Source organism: Parasteatoda tepidariorum, chromosome 9, assembly GCF_982258835.1.
Source record: "Parasteatoda tepidariorum strain Cologne lab strain chromosome 9, Ptep-v5.0, whole genome shotgun sequence".
Lineage (NCBI taxonomy): Eukaryota > Metazoa > Arthropoda > Arachnida > Araneae > Theridiidae > Parasteatoda > Parasteatoda tepidariorum.
In genome coordinates, this window is record NC_141763.1 from 40,677,022 (window position 1) to 40,699,769 (window position 22,748).

Below are 22,748 nucleotides of genomic sequence, written 5' to 3' on the forward strand. Positions count from 1 at the left end.
TATTTAACAATAAATAGCAATTTAAAATTGTTATTTTTTAAAAATAGGCATTAAAAACTAGACAGATGTAGACAAAATTTATTAGTAAATAAACAAGTTCAAAAGTTGTCGAAAATCATCCATGTTACAAATATAAGGAGTTTATAGTTTTAGGAAATGAAGCTTTAGTTGCAATAAAAACAGAAAACATTTGTAGAAGAATAAAACAATCAAGAAAAACATGTATTTTTTAAAAACTTAAATTGTTTATGGATGCAAATCTTAAAAGTAATTGCAATAGGAAGATCCACAAGAATAATGGCAATAGGGTGTTCTATTGAATACGCAATATTAGAATCCTGTCAAAAATTGGCAATTATTCTGCCGCAAATCACGATACAGAAATTTTCCTTACAAACACAACCTGAATTGAGCAAACACACAAAGAAATTAATTTGAAATTGGTAAGCTGAAACCAGGGTGCGTATCCAGATTTCTTTCAACATAAATAAGCACCTTTTTTAAGTACTTTTTCAAAATATATTTTCAATCACTTTACAAAAAAATCATAATTAGGAACTGTGCAGTAATAAAAATTATTTTTTCCTATCGGTTAAAGTTCTTAATTTATAAACATAAAACCAAAAAAATTCACAAACTTTACATAATCAAGATAAAATAACTAGATTCTGATAAATATTGGAGAGAAAATAGCAAAAATTCTTGCATTTTTTTTGTAATTTAGAATGAAAATCAGCACAGCAAAGAAAAACAAATCTCTTTTTAAAATATGAAAAATTAAGCACTTTTTACATACCCCGAATAAAAAAAGTACCTTTGTGGGCTTTCAAAAAATATTAGTAAAAAGTAAGCATCTTTAAGCACATTTAAAAATGCTACACACACTGTGCATATTAAGCAAGGAATTAAAGATCTCTAAGGAATCCTATGGGTGCAGCATGTATAATAATCTCAAAATGAAAAAAAAAATATATATATATATATGTATAATTTTTTTACTTATTTTTCTACGAATATGTAAAATGACTAATATTCTTGGTATTATTTTGGAATAGGTGATTGAAACTATTATGTTTAGCTGGCTGGAATCCTCATAAAATTATCTTAAAATTCAAAACCGCGATAAAATATTAATTTTTAAAACAATTTTTTTTTAAGTTCAAGATATATTTCTGAAGGCAAGTTTTGCATAATTAATGGATTTTAGTGGGAAACTCCATTACATATTAATAAATTTTATAAAAAATTAATGGTTATACTAAGCTAAAAACATCAGAGTACTCATTTATATTGAAATGAAATTAATTATTCAAAACTCAGATGCAGAAATAACTAATACATTTTACACCTAAGTAAATTACTCTTCTAACTGAGTTGATTGAATTATAATCAGTAAAAACTCATGTTCCTAAGACTATTTTCAAAATAAGCCCAATTTTACATTTAATGCTAAAAAAATCATGATTTTTTCAAAATTTTTCTTTCCAACATGAAACTTTGAGTGCAAAAGGAAGGGAACAAAATTGAATTTTTAACAGAAAAAATTGCTTCTTCATACATATACAGGCAGATAATGATAAATACTATACATCAATGTACTAATAGAAAATTTAGCTATAAAGAAAAATAAAAAACACATATCATTGAAAATTTCAAACTGATAGAAAACTACATATGAATGCGAGGAAATTAGAATATTAATAATTGAGAGATGTAAATTAATGAAGCAACAAAAACTAATTTAGTTTAATTGAGTTTTGGAACAGAAAAACCATACTTATTTCATTGTTTCTACGGATATCACAAAATTTCACATAGATAATCTAGTTCATCATTGAGGTGGAATTATTTAAACTTTATAACATTAACTATTGAACTATTCAATAAATAAAATATATTAAGCGTGTAGATCGTTTAAAAGGTAATAGTTAAGCAATAGAAAACTAATTTATGAAATAAAAATTTTGAATTGAAAATTTATTCTTTTATGATACGAAATATATTTGATTCATAATTGGAGGGATAATTGTCTAAATAAATTGCAAAAGAAAAAAAAAAAAAAACCTATATTTTATAAGTTATAACCTATATTTTACTCAACATCAAGAACATAATGGGTAATTGCTAAATAAAACTACTGAAATAACTGTTTGAGCAATACAATTCAAAACTAAGGAAAACAAATAAAACATCTTCCAAAAATTAAGGAAATTGCAATGTAAAATTAAGAAAGGAGTATTGTATTTTTAGTGATTTCTGATGGAAAAAAAAGGCAGAAATTGTAATATATTTCGCAATTTCTAGCAAAATTTAGAAATATTAATGTTGTCCAGATAAAAAATATTACAAATTTATTACACTGAATCAAATATTCTTCCAAAATTTGCGCATACATGAAATAAATTTAATTTGTTAAATAAAATAAGTAAATTTTTTAAATTACATTCTTAACTCTAAAATTGACTTTGATGATGGCAATTTACTTTTTAAAAATTGACCATCACAATTGACCTTTTAACAATTGAATTTTTGACCAGAGTAAAAAAAATAAATATGTTAACCCAAAAAATATTTAAAAAAAACAACTTTTTGATGAAAGAACTTTCATTTTGGTCTTTTGATTTAAAACTTTCATTTTGGTCTTTTGATTTAAAACTTTCATTTAGGTCTTTTGATTTAAAACTTTCATTTTGGTCTTTTGATTTTGATTTATCATCCAAAAATAAGGTAACCATTCTCAAAACATCTGAGGCCATTTTGGGACGATCTTCGCATATTTTTAACCATTCTGGCTTTTTACTCACAGCAGAAAAATGTTGTTTAAAAAAGTCAACCGCCTTTTCAGACAAAGTCTCATCTCTAAACAAATAAGACATCTCAAGAAGTTGACAAACAGTACCTTCATTTAATTCAGATTCCAGTATGTCTCTACTATCTTCTTTAAGACCATCAACAGCATACTTATCTGCAAGCACGTACAGATTAAGCACCATATCGTAGCTTTTGTCACCGATTTCACTGCAGTAGAGATATTTTAGAAAAATTTTAAAAATAGGGGCATCTGCATCGGTAATTTGGATGGTTTTCGTATTGGATTCCAAGCAATCATTGTCGAACATAGCTTTAAAAACTGGAGAGCGAGTCACAAGCACAAATTTGTGGGCGAGAAGAGAGACACCGTCAACAGTAATAGTTACGTCAGCCATTTCTTTCGAATCAAACAGTTTTTTAAAATCAGAGCATAAATTACAACCTCTTTTACATGGAAAATTTATTGCTGGAGTGTTGGTCAGTTTTGGAGTAACAGAATTGTTAAAGTACATTATAAAGGTAAAATATGTAAAAATAAAATCACGTGAGTACTCCATGACTTGATCTTCAACCCTCAAAGTTGTTTCTTCAGTAGTAACATAAAACAGTAAAACTCTGGCATGTTCTAATTGTTTTTTATCAAATTTACATCTAACAGAATGACAATTTACAACTCTCAATGTACTCGAACATAGAACTTCGAAGTCTTTCGGTAACGCACCATCAACACTTAAATAGAATTTACTTACTACTCTTTTTTCGCTAGAATTTCCTTCACTCTTATAAGAAAGGGTAAAGCTTGGATTATAAACTTTCCCAAAGGAATCTACTGCATCTCTTCTTCCTTTAAAAGGCCAAAATTTGTAACACTCCTTATTACGGGTAGGAAAATCTACTATTTTCCAATTTATACAATAAAAGAATTGCTCGTCCATGCTTCACAAATTATCTGATGAAATGGATTGGTTTCTTGCAGGGATTAATATAGGGTTCTCGTTCACAAACAGCCGGAAAGGTTGTTTCTTGACTGCCCGAATCTTTTATAAACAGAGGCATTTGATTGGTCGATACTAGAATGGCATTATGGCTTGCTAATTTATTCAAAGCAAAGGCTATAACAAACAGACGTCACGGTGAACTTTGACATCACTGGTCTCTACTCTATTTTTTTATTTGATTTCTGTAAATTGTAATGAATAATAATTACATTCTGTCTCTGTGCCAAAAATTCTGAATTACGCAAATTTTATAACACATTTTTTTCAATTTTTTGAAGAATTATAATTCGTAAATCTTAAAATTTAAAAAGAAAAAACTAATACATTCTTTAAAAAAAAAATTTATATCGTTCTGAAATTCAAATGCTTAAAATAAAAGGAAAAACAATTCAAGTGCAAAAAAAAAAAAAAAAAGTAAAATAAAATGAAGAATATATTCATAAGCAATCTAAGCTGGCTAAAACAATAAATTACATGAAGAACAATAAATTTTCACACTACATAGGCTATATGAAAGATAATATTTAAAAAAAAATTATTGATTATTAAAAAATGATTTCATTGCTATAAGGAAGATTTAGATTTATCCAATACCATCGAAAAATATAAAAACATTTTCGTGGTTTTCTACAAAACAAATAGGTAACTACAAAAGCTTTTATAAATATGCTTTTATTCTGATACTTAAATTTTAAGTTACTTTGATTTCTGGGATGTGTTAAAAATATAAGAAGTGTGTTTCACAGTATTCACTAAGATGACAGATAATCTGTCAATGATGATAAAACTATTGATTATAAAAAATAATTTCATTGCGATAATCAATATTTAGCTGGAATTTTATTACCATTCAGCAATCTAAAAAAAACTTTTTCGTGGTTTTCCTTCGTATGTAACGCAAAATTTATTATTTTACTTTAATCTTCATTAAAATAAGCTATTCTTATTACTTTCATCAATATGATTGTACTCCGATACTTAAATTATTAATTACTTTGATTTCTGGGTTGAATTAAAAATAATAAGGGTGTTTCATTATATTCACAATGATAAGCCATCTATCAAAAAATGATTGATAATTAAAAAGTAATTTCTTTTCGATAATAAGCATTTAGCTATAATCCTATTACCGATTAAAGCAATCTGAAAAACATTTTCGTGGTTTTCCTTAGAGTGTAATGCAAAATTTGGTAATATTATTTTAAATTCCGACTTACTTTGATTCCAGGGTTGAGTTACTAAGAAGAGCTTTTCGTTATATTCAGAAAGATGGTATCGTATCTATTAAGGAAAATGATAATAAAAAAATGGTTGTTTACAAAAAATCTTTTCATTCAGATGAGAATGAACATTTAGCTGGAATTCTATTATCACCAAGCAATTTGAAAAAACATTTTCGTGGTTTTCCTTTGCGTGTAACACAAACTGTGATTATTTTAACTTAATTTTAATTAAAATAAATTATTTTTTTTTAACTTTAATAAATATGATTGTATTCCGATACTTAACGTGCAAGTTATTTAATTAAATATACCAATAAAAGCAATCATTTCATGGAAAAACATATTCTTGGTTTTTCTTAGCGTGTAACGCGAAATTTGATCATTTTAATCTTGATTAAAATTTATTTTTATAACTTTCATAAATAGTGTTTTACTCCGATACTTACTTAGCGAGTTACTTTGATTTTTGAATTGAGTTAAAAACTACAAAAATATAAAGAGCATCTCGTTATATTCACAAAGATGAGAGGGTCGGATCTTAAAATACAATTATTAATCGAGGGTGACAAAAGGTGTCATCCACTTTCCTACAATCTGCACAATTGATAGCTGTTGAATAACTATTTGAAATATGGTAGCTAAAAGTTTAGTTAGTTGGAAAATTGGCGTAATTATTTCAAGAAAATGGCTTCTACAAAACACTTGTAAGACAGTGCAAACGCGCTGTGTTGAAAAGTTGAAACATACACTTGTACAGTCGTTATAACTCAGAATGAAAAATAAATAATTTCTTGAAATAAAGCACCAAAAAAATATATATATATATATCACCCTGGATAACTTTTATTCCAATAATGGCTTTTTATGTACTAAGTTAAATGCTAATCTCATTGCCTGAAAGGGTTGACTTCAAATACAGTCGGACTTCTATTTAACGAACTTCCATTTTACGAGTTTCTCCATTTTGCGAATTTTTTCGTGGAACAGTTTGGAAATTTCTTCGTATATTAACTTCCAAATAGCGGAGTAAATTTTCTATTTAACAATTTTTTTTTTAGATCTACTTTCCCTAATTCCCAAAATATTTGAGAAAATTATAACTTTGTTAACGCATTTTATGGGGGAAGTGTCCTTGAATTGATTTTCGCATTCACTTAACTTTTAGAGAAAGCAGTAAAATTCCTTTCCCTTTTTGCTTGCATTTCATACAGGAAATGCAACACCTCTAGAAAAGGGGGGTCAAATTCTTTGAATAGGAAATGAGGGGTCAGCCAGAGGAATTGTCAAACTCCCATCATAATCAAAATTCGTCACAGGAGGGGGAAAGAAGGCAGGAAGTACATTTCAAAAAGACTAGTAGCTACATACTAGGACTAGGAAGCTACAAACTTCTCTATTTTTCGCTAAAAGATATTCTTTCTCAAATTTTCTTTAAACAATAATTTTTTTGTAAAATTATAGAATAATAAAATATTATTTACTATAAACATTTTAATATCTTTTTTAATGTTTAATCTCTCTGTGTTTAATTTTAATATTTTAATTTTTTTCTTCTTTTTGTCAAATGTATCTCGCTGGTCGATAGCTCACATAGGCATGATATTGATAAAAATTTATTTTCATAATTTGGAATTTTTTTTTTTAAATATTCGTTTAATACGAGAAATTTTTTTAAATATTTATTTCCTATTATCAAACCTTCTTTTTTATAGGATAAATAATTAAATAAGAATGTGCTTTCTTTTAATTTATATTATATTGAGAATCGTTAAATAAATATGTTTAAATGGGCCTGCATTCCACGGATTTATATTTTTAAGATCCTCCTTCATGCGGGAATAGCTTATAAGTTATGGTTCCAATTGTTTAATCAGAAGACAAATTAAAAATTTTAACCTCTAAATCTTATTTTCCAACTTAAGAGGATTTCCCCAAAATGGAAGCCAAATACTATTTGCACCTATTTACTCTCAAATAAGTGTATGATGTAAGTATTTTTTAACAGTTTTTCATTGTAAAGCATACATTTTAGAATGTATAAAAATGAGTTATTTTTAAAGGTCAAATACCAAAATTTAAATTATTAAAATGATGTCTTTGCCACATAAGATATTATCGTTTAATGAAAAATATTAAAAAAAGGAAAAATCGTTATTATTTTTTAATTATTCGTTTACTTTATTTATTTTTTGCAATATTTCTCCTTCGAAAGAATGAAATACGCAGGGTATTTTTGATTTATTTAATTTGTTTTAAAAACCAGATGAAACACGTAAAAAATAGTACTAAAATTTTCAAAAACGGTTTCAAATTTATTGTACATGTCACGTTTCTGTGCTGTTTTGGAATTTAATTTTTCATCTTCCACCGTTTTTCAGAGGAATATCTTTCGCTATGTTAGAAATATTACATCTTAGAACAAAATATTTTGATTTTAACATCAAAAGTAATTCAGAGTAAAACGTTCCGTCCATCTCTTGCTTTTATAAATTTATTCCTGGGCTAAGAAATTAAAATTTTTAAATGAAAAAATAAGGAATGTAAACATATTAAGAAGTAATTGCCATAATACTGTTATTAAGTCAGTTCTATTTTTTCAAACGCTAATAAAAAAATACCTCAGAGGCGATTTAAAAAAATCGATTTTCTTTATGAAAATTCGAAATTATCGCTATCTAAACCCAACGCAATCATTGACTAACACTGATCAATTACATTAAGTTTTGTTTTAATGGTTTCGTTTAATTACAATGAATTTGTGTAACTTTTTTTTTATTGAACATTGAATTGAGACATGTGGGCTTAATGAAATTTAATTTTTCAAACAAAAGTTTTTCATTTACTTATAATGCTTTATTTATTTACTAGGCTCCGCCCCCTGCTCGCTAACGCTCGCCAACCCCCGAGAATTGCTACGCAATCCTATGTGGTTCACGCCGTGAACCATGGTTCGCTGCGCTCGCTCGCCAATGAACACAATGTTCTAGCACAAAGACATAATATATTATCATCAAAGACCTAGTATTTTAACATCAAAGACATAGTATTGTACTTATGTAGATGAATTCTACCAATGTTCTTATTGGCTTTTAAAAAAGTATATTAGCTATTTAGATTGTACATGGTGAAAAAATCAAAACATTAGCTATGTTAACGCTTAATAAGATATGTTTAATTCTAAGAAATAAAGTTAACACCTACGCATGATCTTCTAAAGGATCATGAGTGGGTGTAAGTGGCGTTCATCACGCGCCACGAAAAATAACCATTCTCGTTCTCTCTCTACATAGAGAATCACGCGGGTCAACCGCTCCTCTCCAGTCCGACAAGGACGATTTGCTGTTTCTTATATCAAAATAAAATTATTGTTTGAATGATACAGTCCTCTGCTCAATTCATTGCAACACACTCCTAAAATCCCTCCATGTTTTTGGTCCTAGCGACCCGGAGGTAAATCAGCTCATTTTGGATTACTACAAGCCAAACAATGGCTACTGGGAAGTCAAACAATGACGACACCGAATCTTTGTCTCAAAGAAGTAGAGACATAGCCTCGCTAAATCGTAAACGTGGCAATTTAAAAGGACAACTGACAAAACTATCGAATGCTGTTTCGGAAGCAATGCAACAAACTGAAATAGACATTTTCGAACTCGAAGCCCACTTGGATACTGTGACTAATATATACGAGAAGTTCGATGCTCTAAAGAATGAGTATTACAAAATGCTCGATGACGATGAACTAGAAGAAAAGGAGTTACTGCTGTCTCAAATTGATGAGGAGATTCAAAAACAAGAGGTAAGCCTAAAAACCTCTATTAAAAAACTCAAATTCTTTAAAACTGTATCTGCTACAAACCAAAATGTAGATGGTTCAAAGCATGAAAATCACTCTAAACTAAATGACCAAACTAAAAGAGCATCTGTAAAGTTACCAAAAATTCCTCTTCCAATTTTTACCGGTAAAATAGAAGAGTGGAATTTATTTAGATGCCAATTCTCTAGTCTAATAAATGAAAATCCGGAACTGTCAGATAACGAAAAATTGTATTACCTGCGTGGATCCTTAAGGGGTGAAGCGAAGGTAGTAGAAACGTCGGACGATAATTTTGTATCATTATTCAAGGCATTAGAACAACGGTACGAAAATAAAAGACTCATAGTTGACTGTCACGTCAAAAACATTCTAAAAATGCAACCTATTAAACAAGAATCGTCTAGGGAACTTCGTAATATTTTGGACAATATCAAGAAAAATCTTAGATCCTTAAAAATACTAGATTTCACTAGAGATAAGCTTTCTAATGTTATTTTATTAAATATCATTCTGGATAAATTAGACCGCGAAACTCGTAAACAGTTTGAATTGACTCTTGAAGATAATGAAGTGCCTGATTTTGACACATTTTTGGAATTTTTAGAAAGAAGATATCAAATATTAAATAGTATTAATGCTAACTTCCCATCTAAATTTAGTTCTGATCGATCTAAGTCTTTTTTACTTAAATCCAACAAATTTCAAAAATTATGTTTCGCTTGCAAATCTCCATCACATGCATTATATCATTGTGATGAATTTAAAAGGATGAAATTATCAGAACGAATAAATTTGGTGAAGAGAAATAAGCTCTGCTATAATTGTTTAAGCGATTCCCATCCTTTCAATCAATGTAATTCGAAAAGTGCTTGTTTTGTGTGTAAAAAAAGACTCAATCATCACACTCTATTACACGAGTATTCATCGACATTTAACAGCAGCCCTCTTAACACTGCAGTAAAAACCGTGGGTGTGACGCCATCGAATCTCCCATCTGTAAGCCATAACTCTTTTGAAGTGCATTGCTTAGAAAATTCTCAAAATCCTTCCTTCTCAAATGGAAATAATAACTGTCTTACCCTAACTAATGGGAAATTCATCTTGCTGAGCACAGCTGTTATTAATGTGAAGGATTGTAGAAATAATTTTCACTCTTTAAGAGCACTATTAGATAATGCGAGTCAATCTAGTTTTATTACCACAGAATGTGCAGATTTATTAGGATTAAAAAGGAAAGAAATAAATTCTTCCATCTCTGGTATTAATGGATCAAATGTAACAGTTAAAAGAAAGGTATCCACTTGTATTTCTAATCAGAAACAAGACTTTCAGCGAAATATTGATCTCTTAATTATACCAAAAATCACAGACTTAACACCCTCTAAATATTATGATATATCTAAGATAAATTTTCCCTCTCATTTAGCGTATTCTGATCCTAATTTTAATAAACCAGGTAAAATCGATTTATTAATTGGGGCAGAATTATTCTATGAACTTTTAGGCTCAAATCAAATCAAAATAAAAGGTACTGATATTATTTTGGTGGAAAGTAAATTGGGATGGATAACTACTGGGGTTATGAATGGAAACAATTCTGCAAATACCTTAGCTTGTTGCTTAGTAAAAAATCAGGAATCATTAAAAAACAATTTAGAGAGATTCTGGGATCTTGAAAGTATCGGGATAAAAGATGATTTAAAAACTCCGGAAGAGGATTTAGCATTACAAATTTTTAATGAAACTATTACGTTTAAGAATGATCGTTATGAAGTATCTTTGCCCTGGAAATGCGATACACCTGAGTTACATGATAACTACAATTTGGCCGAACGGAGATTTAAAAGTCTTGTCAAAAGATTTCATAACAATGATAGTCTATATCAACAGTATAAGGGAGTATTAAATGAACAGTTAGAGAAGGGTATCGTAGAACCGGTGACACAAATAGTTCCAAACAATAAACATTTATTCTATCTTCCGCATCAACCTGTATTAAAAAAAGAAAGCATAACGACAAAATTACGCATTGTGTTTGATGCTAGTGCTCATGAAAATGGACAGCTTTCACTTAATGAATGTTTATGGCCAGGTCCCAATTTAAATCCTAATCTCGTAAATTTATTGGTAAACTTTCGCTTAAATAGAATCGCGTATATGTCGGACATAGCTCAAGCGTTTTTACAAATATCGTTGTCAGAAACGGACAGGGATGCAGTAAGGTTTTTATGGGGAGATAACTTGTCAACTAATGAGGAAAATTTAGTTATTAGGTTATACCGATTAACTCGCGTACTTTTCGGAGTAAATTGTAGCCCATTTTTGTTAGCCGCTACAATTAAACATCACATAACGAAATATCGCGAAGATTATCCTAAAGTATATCAAATTTTGAATGATTGTTTCTACGTGGATGACCTTATTGGGGGATCGGATAATATTTCAGAAGCGTTTGAAAATACTAGTAAAGCTTACAGTATTATGAAAGATGCAGGAATGACGCTTAGGAAATGGGTTTCCAATGATCCAAATTTAATACAGAGATGGGAGGAGTCTGGATTTGATACACATCCGTGTCATTCCAATGTTGCATTAGGAACTCGTACATTAAAGGTTTTAGGATTAAGCTGGAACACTGAAACTGATTGTTTCACGATCGATGTAAACAATGTCTTGGAACTCTTAACCAATGCTCAGAACACAAAACGCTTTCTCCTGAAGGTAGCAGGGAAAATATTTGATCCGTTAGGACTCTTAACGCCTTATACTTTACGAATCAAGTGCCTATTTCAAGAACTTTGGAGACGAGGTATCTCTTGGGATGAAGAGCTTCCTCCTGACATAAAAGAACCGTGGCTACAATGGTGTTCTGAAATTCCGAACTTACAAAGTTTGAAAATACCACGATACATCTTCAATTCGTTTGAAGACACTGTTGATTCCGCAATAGAAATTCATGGGTTCTCGGATGCAAGCAAAAAGGCCTATGGTGCTTGTATTTACGTTAGACTCTTCAAGAAAGACAAAATCGAAGTGAACCTAGTTACTTCCAAAAGTCGTGTCGCACCACTCAAGAAAATAACTTTACCTAGAATGGAACTTCTTGGTGCTTTGTTGTTAGCTCGCCTAACAAATATGATAAAAAACATAATAGAGCAAAAGAAATCTACTAACGTAACTCTATGGACAGACTCAAAGATAACGTTATGTTGGATAAAAGGTTCCAGTCAAAAGTGGAAACCATTTGTTGCTAATCGGGTCAAGGAGATTCAGAGCTTAACGGATATAAGCTCGTGGTACCACTGCAATGGAAAGGAAAACCCAGCTGACGCTTTGACAAGGGGTCTTACTGTTGACTCTTTACAAACCAATACTTCGTGGTGGTATGGTCCTTCCTTTTTGCATTCTGACTCTGAACATAATGACTCTGAACATAGTGACTCTCATTCCTTTAGTTTAGATGAAGACTGTGCTAATGAACTAAAAAACTCTATTAAACATAATAGTGACTCTAACTACTGTTTAGCTAGTGCTAATGACTATAATTTCTTAACCAGAATATTTAATATATCTAATAATTATTTTACTATAATCTATGTCTTAAGTTATATTTTCAGGTTTTTTCATAACTGCAGAAATCCCAACTCAAAAAGAAAGGGACCTATTTCTCAGATAGCTTTAGAAAAAGCAGAAACTGAATTAATCAAAATGGTTCAGAAAGAATCATTCGCTTTGGAGATAAGTAAGATTAAAAAGGGAGATCCTATAGCAGGTAAACTTAAGAATTTAAATCCATTTTTAGATGACAAGGGAGTCTTGAGAGTTTCTGGAAGACTAAAAAATGCAAATTTAACTGTTAACAAGAAATTTCCAATTATATTACCAAAGAACAGTAAACTAACTTATATCATTATTGAGTATTATCATAAAAAGTATTTCCATCTTGGCGCACAATCACTTTTGTATTGTATTCGCCAAAAATACTGGCCGATTAACGGCAGAAACTTGTGTAGAAAAATAGTTCACAAATGTTTAATTTGTTTTAAAAATAATCCAAAACTTATTGAACAAAGTATGGGTAACTTACCCAATGAAAGAGTTACGCCAACATTTCCTTTTAATTATACAGGTGTTGATCATTGCGGACCGTTTTTTATTAAGTATAAACACCAAAGAAAGGGTTCTTTAAACAAAATATATGTCTGTATATTTATATGTCTTACTACCAGAGCCATTCATCTGGATATTGTTACTGATTTGACTACAGAAGCATTTATCGCCACTTTAAAGCGTTTTTTTGCTCGTAGGGGCAAATGTTCGAAATTGTTCACAGATAATGCTCGAAATTTTATCGGAGCTAATGCTGAAATTAAAAGATTAAACAATCTTGTAAAATATCCAGATGAAAGCTTAGCAAAATTTCTCACCAATGAGAGTATTGATTGGAAATTTATACCCCCCAGAGCTCCTAATTTTGGAGGTCTCTGGGAAGCAGGAGTTAAGTCATTTAAATTCCATTTGAAAAGAATAGTAGGAAATCAAACTCTTACGTATGAAGAATTTTTAACTATAATTCTTCAAATTGAAGGTATATTAAATTCTAGACCTTTAACACCTCTGTCTTCAGACTTTGACGATTTTGAAACTCTCACTCCTGGACATTTTTTGGTTGGTAGACCAATAAATACTCTCGTTGAACCAGATATTTGTGAAATAAATGATAACAGGTTAAATAGGTGGAAAAAAACCACTAAGTATATTCAAAGATTATGGAAATTATGGTCACGAGATTATTTAAATAATTTACAATTAAGAGGTAAATGGCAATTTGAAAAAGATAATGTTGAAAAAGGTAGATTAGTTTTGATTAAGGAAGACAATCTTCCAATAAATAAATGGTTAACTGCTCGAATCGTAGAAGTTTATCCAGGTACAGATGGCAAAATTCGAGTAGTAAAGGTTAGATTGCCAAATGGCAATACTTTGAAGCGTAGCGTGAGACATCTTTGTTTATTGCCAGTCGAATAAATGTACGGTTTTACGAAATCTAGAATGTTACTGAACTATGTATTGGGAATATTTGTGTTTATATTTACTCTTTTTGTCAAGGTATTATGTATAGTTATGTGCTTTGTGAATATTGTGTTGTCTACTATTGAAATAATTTAAATTATTTCAATGGGGGGGAGCATGTTAACGCTTAATAAGATATGTTTAATTCTAAGAAATAAAGTTAACACCTACGCATGATCTTCTAAAGGATCATGAGTGGGTGTAAGTGGCGTTCATCACGCGCCACGAAAAATAACCATTCTCGTTCTCTCTCTACATAGAGAATCACGCGGGTCAACCGCTCCTCTCCAGTCCGACAAGGACGATTTGCTGTTTCTTATATCAAAATAAAATTATTGTTTGAATGATACAGTCCTCTGCTCAATTCATTGCAACACACTCCTAAAATCCCTCCAAGCTAAATAAGAAACATATTAGCAAAATAAATTATCAAATATTGCTTCACTAATATTTTGCATTTTAAAGCGTGAAAATTCAATGCATAAATAAACGCGAAATATAAAAAAATTCAATGCATTCAATACAAACACTTAAACGTTTTTTAGACGTTTAGGTAGCTCCCAGTAGAAAAATATCAATTCAACAGCGGCCTTTTAAAGCGTTCTCACTTCAATTAATTAATAATTTCCTAATTGAGTTTAAATTAAATATTGTCATGTTTTTAGTGCATGAATCTGAATTGAACAACCTGATAATGCTCACTCTGGTTATTGTTATCTGGCTGCTCACTACGTACTCTTGCGCGCCGAATCCAATCAATTAGAAATGAAAACTGTTGCCAGCGCGAGAAAAGAAATATCATCGGTTTTATTGATACATACATACATACGTGCGTATTAGCGTTTTATATAATATAGATTTTTTTAAGTTCTTAAAAATCAAATTCAAAGTTTGATACTGAAATAAAAAAAAATAATGAAATAAAAATTTTAAAATAAAAAAGCAACATAAAAATTTTAAATTTTCTACGAACACACACTGCTTTTAGTTGTAAACGTATGCGTATATATATATATATATAATTATTTTTTATTGGCAGAAATATGTTTTAAAATAACACCCACGTGCAATGTATTTTAAGACAATTACTAACTACATTAATTAAAAGTTTTTCCATTTCAAAAGCATGTATCTTTGCGTTACAGTTAATGACGCAACGCCTGAGTTCTGCCGAAAATATATGAATATACGCGAACCTAAAGCGATAATTTTGGTGCGCATTCAACACTTTTCCATTATCACTATGCATTTTTTACATATTTGTTTCCATTTTCAAAAGGTGCTCCACAAAAAAAAAAAAAAAAATCAGCCACTAAAACTGATGGAAATGGCTCCTTTCCTTTTTTTCAGTCCCCTTTCAAATTTAGGGAATGATAATTGGACCCCTTAACTGAGTCCCACAATGCTTGACCTTCAGAGAACATTGCCTGCAAGTGAAAGACGGCGGTGTCCTTTAAAAAAGACACAGGATATCAACATAAAAGTATCAACAGCAAAATCATCGTTTTTTCCCCCAAATTTAAGATAACATGTCAAAAGAAACACTATATATATATATATATATATATATATATATATATATATATATATATATATATATATATATATATATATATATATATATATATATATATATATATATATATATAGTGTGAATGTCCGAAATATTTGGTTATTTGATTTAATATTAATTAGACCCACTATAAGCTAATATGTAAAATTATAATTTTCAGGTGATACTATACAGCTTTATTGTTTTTACTGGAATGAAACCGGTTTGCATTTGTGTAACCTCCTGTATCAATTGGTAATCATTATAATGCAATATTTTAAAAATAAGAAGCATGTAAGTATATAAAAAAATTCCTGAATAAAAACCCATTACATGCATGTTTAAATATAAAAGTATTGCCTATAAACTCGTATAAATCTCGTAATTATTAAAATACTACAGGGCGTCTGATAATTTAATCTACATATAATATATTAATCTTGATATAATAAATATTCTATATTTATATAATATATCATCTAACTTATCCTATCGTCAAATTCATATTACATATCATCTAATTTACCCAATTAATAAATACACTGACGAAAACAAGTGCAAACCGGTTTCAGTCACATAAAAACATTAAAGCTGTATAGTATCACCTGATAATTAAGATTTTGCATAGAATCATATAGTGCGTCTACTAACCAGGCCAGAGACTGTACATGTAGAAATTTTTGTTGTGCACCCTAAGAAGTTTTTTTTATATTAACTGTCACACTATTTAAAAATAACACTATTCTTGTTGCTTTTCAATATAGGATTTAAAATAACATTATGTTATTCTGAACTTAACATTTATTCTTTCTAATTTTGCAATAATAAATACAGTACAGAACCCGTTATCCGGAAATCAGAAAACCGGAACGAAATTCGATAAAATTTCCCGCCATTTAAAAAAAAAAAAAATTTTTTTTCCTCATAAGATTTTAGGATTTTTGAAAGATGTTTACCTTACCATCATTTTGGAAATAATCATTAGTGTATTACTCTATCGTTTTTTCTTCTTTTTAAGATTATTTCCAAAAAAAAAATTTTTTTTAGTTGGGTTTAACAATAAAAAAAACGGCTTTTTGTAGCGATTCAGAAAACCGGAAAAATCAGTTATCCGGAATAGCGATGGTCCCGATCGTTCCGGATAGTCGGTTCCCTACGTATTACTCAAATAAGATTAGATTTTCTCAAGACAGAAACTCACATTATCTCATTTTAAGACTGATGTTGAACAGCCCATCCATTTTTGGATTTACGAATACTATTAATGTTCATCCCCGTAGTTTCGAAATTTTGATCGAAACCCAAAGGACAAGGGAACTCTTGGATCAAGCATTGGGACAATAGCATTCGTACTGAACTTTTTGATTAAACAGGTCAGCATTTGTGTTACATAGTTAGAACATTCAAATGATTGTAAAATTGTGTAGGGGTTCATAAGTTCTTCTTTTATTGGTTGGAAGAAACAAAGAAAATTTTTAAAAAAAAAAGTACTAAAAAGGAACCACCAGGAAAAATCACCTTGTTAGTAATTATATGGATTTAACTGCTAGTAGAATTCAGGCTGATGTATCAAATTTTAGTGTAATTAAACATTAAAAGAAATGTTTATATTTGAAAGAGATAAGATATTTTTTTAAAAAATTTCATTAATGCATAAGGATTAATTTAATGTTTACAAATAGGAACTGTCCTCACTTCATGCTATTTAACAGACTCACTCTTCAGCAGCTCTAAAATTGTTCTAAATATCGATAATTATTTAGGGATTTCTTCATCTTCTATAGCTCTACAGTCCTTTGTGGACTCTGGCTTTTTTCACAATTTTATTCCATACAGTCCTCTATTTTGACTTCTCCCTCCACTTACGGATCTAATCTTATACAAATAATACTTTTTCAACAAGCTATATTTTAAAAAAAAAATACTTTCTAAATTTTGTTAATAATTCGAAAATGTAGATCAAATCTAAGCAGTCTTTAAATTTACATAATAGTTAATGATATGTTTTTGAGGGGACATCATTTGCAATCATTTCTTTTTCACTGATTTTTTTTTTTCTTTTTCAGTGCTTTTTCTTGCGTTACATTAGTCCCTTTTTTTTCTGCTCGCGATTTTTTTATGTTAGTTTCGCGATTCATTTTTGTTAATCATTATTCAATTTTGCCAAGACTGCGCAACAAACATGACTATTTCTATTACAATCCATTTTCACTAGTCCACATAATTTTTATAAAAACACCAGTGTACAGCCATAAATTAAAAGGTTGCAACTTTTTTTCAAAATTAACGGAACATCGAATCAAGAAAACTTGGAATTTTTTTTAATTATTAACTTTACGAAAGTTTTATTTTGACATGGCAAATATCCACGCAAAGAATGAAAGATGTAAAAAGAAATGTAGGCAATTTTTGATTAAGTTAAGTGGATAGCTTATAATTATTTTAACAATTAAATAATTTTTTAAAAAAAAAAACAGGAAAATTTTTAATATTTATTTTTGCTCCATTTTGCCATTTTATTTTGTGAAAAATTAAAAAAAGCATTTGTTAATTTTGCTCACGAAGCATAACATTGCCTCACACTAAACTCATGCACACTAACTTTGCAATATTCCGAGTATAAACTATTTATATATACTAGTGGGCTGTGCCCCCTGCTCGCTAACGCTCGCCAACCCCTAAAAATTGCTACGCAATCTTATATGGTTTGCTTCGCAAACCAAGCTCGCTACTAACTTAGGTACATTGCAAATGCACAAAATTTTAAGAATTCAAAACAATCATTCAAATCCATATCACAACTTTTTTTTAAAAAAAATTACATCTTTTTAGTAAATACTTAATATTTTATATAATTATTTTAATAAAGTCATTAAAATAAATTTGAATTCAAATAAATGTCATGTAATTCGTTAAACCTATTAGAAATGTGCTATAGTCAAGGGCGCCGGCAGGGGGGTGCAAGGAGGTGCACTTGCACCCCTCTGGCTTTTTTTTTTCTAAACAATTAAGCAGATACAGAAAAACTATTTTGTTATAAAAAAATTTTATTAAAAATATTTTTATTCAAAAACTAGTAATTAAATAATTATTGATACATAACAATTAAAAAATTGTTTAATCAAACAAGAATAGTAATCGTCTTGTTTGCTGTCCAAATCTGTTTATAACTTTTTCAATGAATTCTGAGTCATCTTTGATTCTTTTCTTATGCACATTGAGCATGCACAAATTACTTAATTTCTCGTGAGACATTGTAGACCGATTCCATGTTTTGATGCGTCGCATTGTACTAAAAGTGCGTTCAATAGTGCGCACGTAGTAGCTGGAGGAGTTAGGCCAATTTTGATAGCCTCCGCTACAGCTGGATAAAAAGGTGTGCCCTCAATTACCAAATCGATGCATTCAAGGGATTCATAAGAATTTTCTCTGTTCCACCACATTTCGTACCACGTTGTAGCTTCAGTGATGAATTTCGGTAAGAGCAGATCTTTACACATAGTATATATATATATATATATATAAAATCTTCTAAAGCTCAATAAATATCAACACAACAAATACAAATCTTAAGCGTGCACAAACACGTTAGTATACGAAACTACCGTTTGTAGTTATTTGTGTTTCAAAGTCAGTAGCTATGACAGCGCCATCAATAGTTTCTCGTGGCAAAATTTGCAAGTACCAGAAATTCGCACTTTTTTTTAAATATCTTGTTAACAATGAAAAAATGTATGTTGAAAAAAATTAACAGATTGTAATAAGTAAGATTATATAAGTAATAACAAAACAGTAATAACAGAATATTTGTAAATTTTTTTTTTTTGGGGGGGGGGGTTAGTTTGTTAGAGGGTTGCACCCCCTTTTACATTATTCTGCCGGCGCCCTTGGCTATAGTATAAAATCTTAAGATAAAATTTCTAAAACTAATATCTCTTTAAAAAGGCTAAAATTTTGGCTATAATTAAGCCTATTAAAAATTGAAATAAGTGAATTGCAATGGAAAAACATTAAATTTCGGAAGAAATCTTATTTGGTGAGAATGCTCTCTCTTGTAAAAAAATACAAAATAAACTGACCTCAAATAAAACTCCAAGGACTTCGAATCAAATAATTAATGAAACTACTATCACGTTTAATATAAAAGAAAGATTTATTATCTAAACAATAAAATTACAGCATCGCAGTTCCAAAAAACAAATCTCACACTCACTCAAAAAAACAATTTACATTCTAATTAGTCACTATAGCAACCACAAAACTCTTCTCGTTACCATCTATAAACTGATATATAATAAATAAATTATTTAACAAAAAATACGATGCGCATAAGCATATAATATTTTACACTCTGGTTATTTCAGTTTCCGTTTTTATAAGCGCTATATGTTGAGCCATCTAATATAGATTTAGCATGTGACATTTTTAGCGGCAATCATTGGCTGATTTTCTAGCGTTGCCATTCGGGGAGTTGTAATGAGGCTTTTTTTATCGCCGTGTAAGAGAAATATATATATAGATACTTTCTAACATCTCTCGATTAATTTAGACTGTAGACTATTAATACATTCATCATACTCATTATTTATTTCACCATATTCATTATTATTATACCAAAAGTCACAGTCACCTATTTAATTCACAGATGAAATGAAGGAGAGGGGTGACAGCTTCACAGGCAGGTACTCAGTACTAAAGACCCCGTTCCGTCGCCTGCTGTTTTTAGATTGCTGCTTGCCGCTGTAATATGTGGAAGCAAAAGAGCCTTAAGGAGTTTTTTGGTGCATTACAAAAATGTGAGACCTCTGTATTATGAGAAAAAACACTTTTTCAAACGAAAAACTCAGACAAAATTGAGGGACTTTATCTGTAGCAATTATAATTAAGAACGCATGTGATAATGTATGCTTAAAATTACTTTTATAATAAATGCAGCAATAATTTTAATATATAAAATATAGCTTTTTTATACTGTGGAAAATATATGTAGCATGATAGTGTTTTGTTCTATTCTTGCTTTCTTCGCAGATATTTTTTATAGTTAAGATTTATAAAATAAATAATAGATAATAATTTACAAGATAAAGGTGTATCAATTACAATTTTAATTATTTCTAATGCTTATGAATTTAAAGCCTGTTTTGTGCTGTGTAAGTGCTTTTTTAAAAATCTATTCTATTCGACCTATTTCGTTCAAATTTTGCTATTTAAAATTACTTAGTTTAAAACTAGGAAAATATTTGCATATCATCTAATGTTTTTCGACCATTATTAAATGAAATAATAAAGATAACAAATCATTAATAAAAAAATATTCGTCGTATGAAATATTTTTTGAATAAGGGGCCGTTCAAAAAGTACGTACATCCCGAAGGGGGGGGAGGGGATTTGCTATTATGTACGGTTTTGTACGATGGGGAGGGGGGGAGGTATTATACAAAGTACGTACTTTATAAACATACACCAAATTTAAATTTGACTTTATCCTACACCCTCCTTAAGTAAATATTTAATTTTATTTAAAACATAATTATTTTAATTTTTATGAAAAAGGGGGGTAGACTAATAAAATGTACGTACTCTAAGGGGGGGGGGAGTAAGACCTTATGTACGGTAATGTACGAAGGGGGGGGAGGGGTTTAAAATTTCTCCATTTTTGTGTACGTACTTTTTGAACGGCCCCTAAACAAGTTTTATATTAGCGTGCAAAAGTTTTAAACTTCTTTTAGAAGTTTTAAATTTTCAAGATAGAGAAAAGTATTTTAAAAGTGAAAATCACATTAAGGGGCCTAAGTTTTGTTCACTCTCTTGACTTTTCTACTGGTAGCATTTTCCAGATTACGTTACCCCCATATTCTGAAGAGCGAAACTAAAAAAATATGTTCATTCCAAAAGTGCAGTAGAGATCTTCATCCCCTGCTTACTGAGCCCACCAACCTCCAAAACTGTCAGAATTATTATTTTAGTCTAGCTTAGTATTAAGGTTTTATATTCATTTTAAGCAACCTTCGATTTATATACAGTTTGTTCAATTTAAATATGTTGAAAGGTAACTAAAATTCAAGTACTTGCACACTGGTGATGTAATTTCTCAGGCTTATTGCAATAAGCTTTGTAAGCATATTGCAAAGTGAAGTCTGTAGCTTACAAAAAGCCAGATTTTTCAGGCTAACCATGACAGGTTTTTGTGGTTTTCCTCTCCATGTAACGCGAATGCGGGTTAGTTCCCTCAAGAAGTCCTCCAAGAAAGCAAAATTTCTCCCAAACTTACCCAGAGTTCCCTTGCCTTCTGGATTGGGTTAAAAATTACAAGGCCACGGAGTTGACCGCACCCGTCAACTCTAAAAAATTGTGTCGGCTGTTAAAATTTGTTAGTCAGCTGTTCAATAAAATTTGTAAATTTTCCATCAGTTTGTTTTAAAAAAGGAAAATTAATTGAAAACGAAATTGTTGTTTTAATTTAAATTGTTATTTTATTAAATTTTTTAAAAAAAAAAATGCATTAAGCATTAAAAAAATTTCAACAGTCGAAATTTTATTCTCTAAAATATTAGTTTTTAAATAAGCCTTTTTTTTTTTTTTTTATCAATTTCTTATTCAGTCATTTTCTTTTAAATGTATTAATCCAGAAATAAATGGGTTGTATTATTTCAAAATAAATTGTAATAGATTCTTAACATTTTAAAATTCTGTATAAAACTAAAGCATGAAAAAAACATTTTTTAAAAAATTAAATGAAATAAATTTTATTTCCTTACACTATATTTAATCTAATGTCTTAAATTTGAACAATTAATTATAGTATCAGGTCATTTTTAGTTTTTTCATTAACTCTGTATTAAAGTAGTTTCATAAAATCAATCAGTGCAAAAGGATTTCGTATCAAATGTAATTATAAGTTAATAGTTAAAAAAATACATTTTTGAATGAAAACATAACATAAGTATTGTATTTATTTAACAATAAATAACGATTAAATTTTTTTTTAAAAATAGACATTAAAAACTAGACAGATGTAGACAAAATTTATTAGTAAATAAACAAGTTCAAAAATCTTCCATGTTACAAATACAAGGAATTTATAGTTTTAAAAAATAAAGCTTTAGTAGTACTTTCATAAATTCAATTAGTGCCAAATGATTTCGTATCAAATAATTTAAAAAAATTACATTTTTGAATGAAAACATAACTATAAGTATTGTATCTATTTAACAATAAATAGCAATTCAAAATTGGTATATTTTATTAAAATAGGCATTAAAAACTAGACAGAT

The 22,748-nt window shown here is 29.4% G+C and overlaps 2 protein-coding genes across 2 annotated transcripts; one reads left to right on the forward strand and one right to left on the reverse strand.

Annotated features, from left to right (window-relative positions):
* Nucleotides 1-1,590: 1,590 nt before the first annotated feature.
* LOC110282162 (TD and POZ domain-containing protein 3) lies at nt 1,591-3,746 on the reverse strand. Its single transcript, XM_087151365.1, has 2 exons — nt 2,733-3,746; nt 1,591-1,614 (listed from the first exon to the last, which is right to left on the reverse strand). The coding sequence occupies exons 1-2, from the start codon at nt 3,744-3,746 to the stop codon at nt 1,591-1,593; spliced, it is 1,038 nt and encodes a 345-aa protein (XP_087007491.1).
* A 4,773-nt stretch (nt 3,747-8,519) lies between these two features.
* Nucleotides 8,520-13,877, forward strand: LOC147803990 (uncharacterized). Its single transcript, XM_087151366.1, has 2 exons — nt 8,520-9,172; nt 9,740-13,877. The coding sequence occupies exons 1-2, from the start codon at nt 8,520-8,522 to the stop codon at nt 13,875-13,877; spliced, it is 4,791 nt and encodes a 1,596-aa protein (XP_087007492.1).
* The last annotated feature ends 8,871 nt before the right edge of the window (nt 13,878-22,748 follow it).

Bases quoted from the DNA above. Each gene is read 5' to 3' on its own strand.
- LOC110282162 (XM_087151365.1), bottom strand. From the start codon at position 3,746: ATGGACGAGCAATTCTTTTATTGTATAAATTGGAAAATAGTAGATTTT. The intron at 1,615-2,732 runs GTTACCTTATTT...TTTTCTTTATAG, and splicing joins CCTCAGATGTTTTGAGAATG to CTAAATTTTCTATTAGTACA.
- LOC147803990 (XM_087151366.1), top strand. From the start codon at position 8,520: ATGGCTACTGGGAAGTCAAACAATGACGACACCGAATCTTTGTCTCAA. The intron at 9,173-9,739 runs GTACGAAAATAA...GTGTAAAAAAAG, and splicing joins TTCAAGGCATTAGAACAACG to ACTCAATCATCACACTCTAT.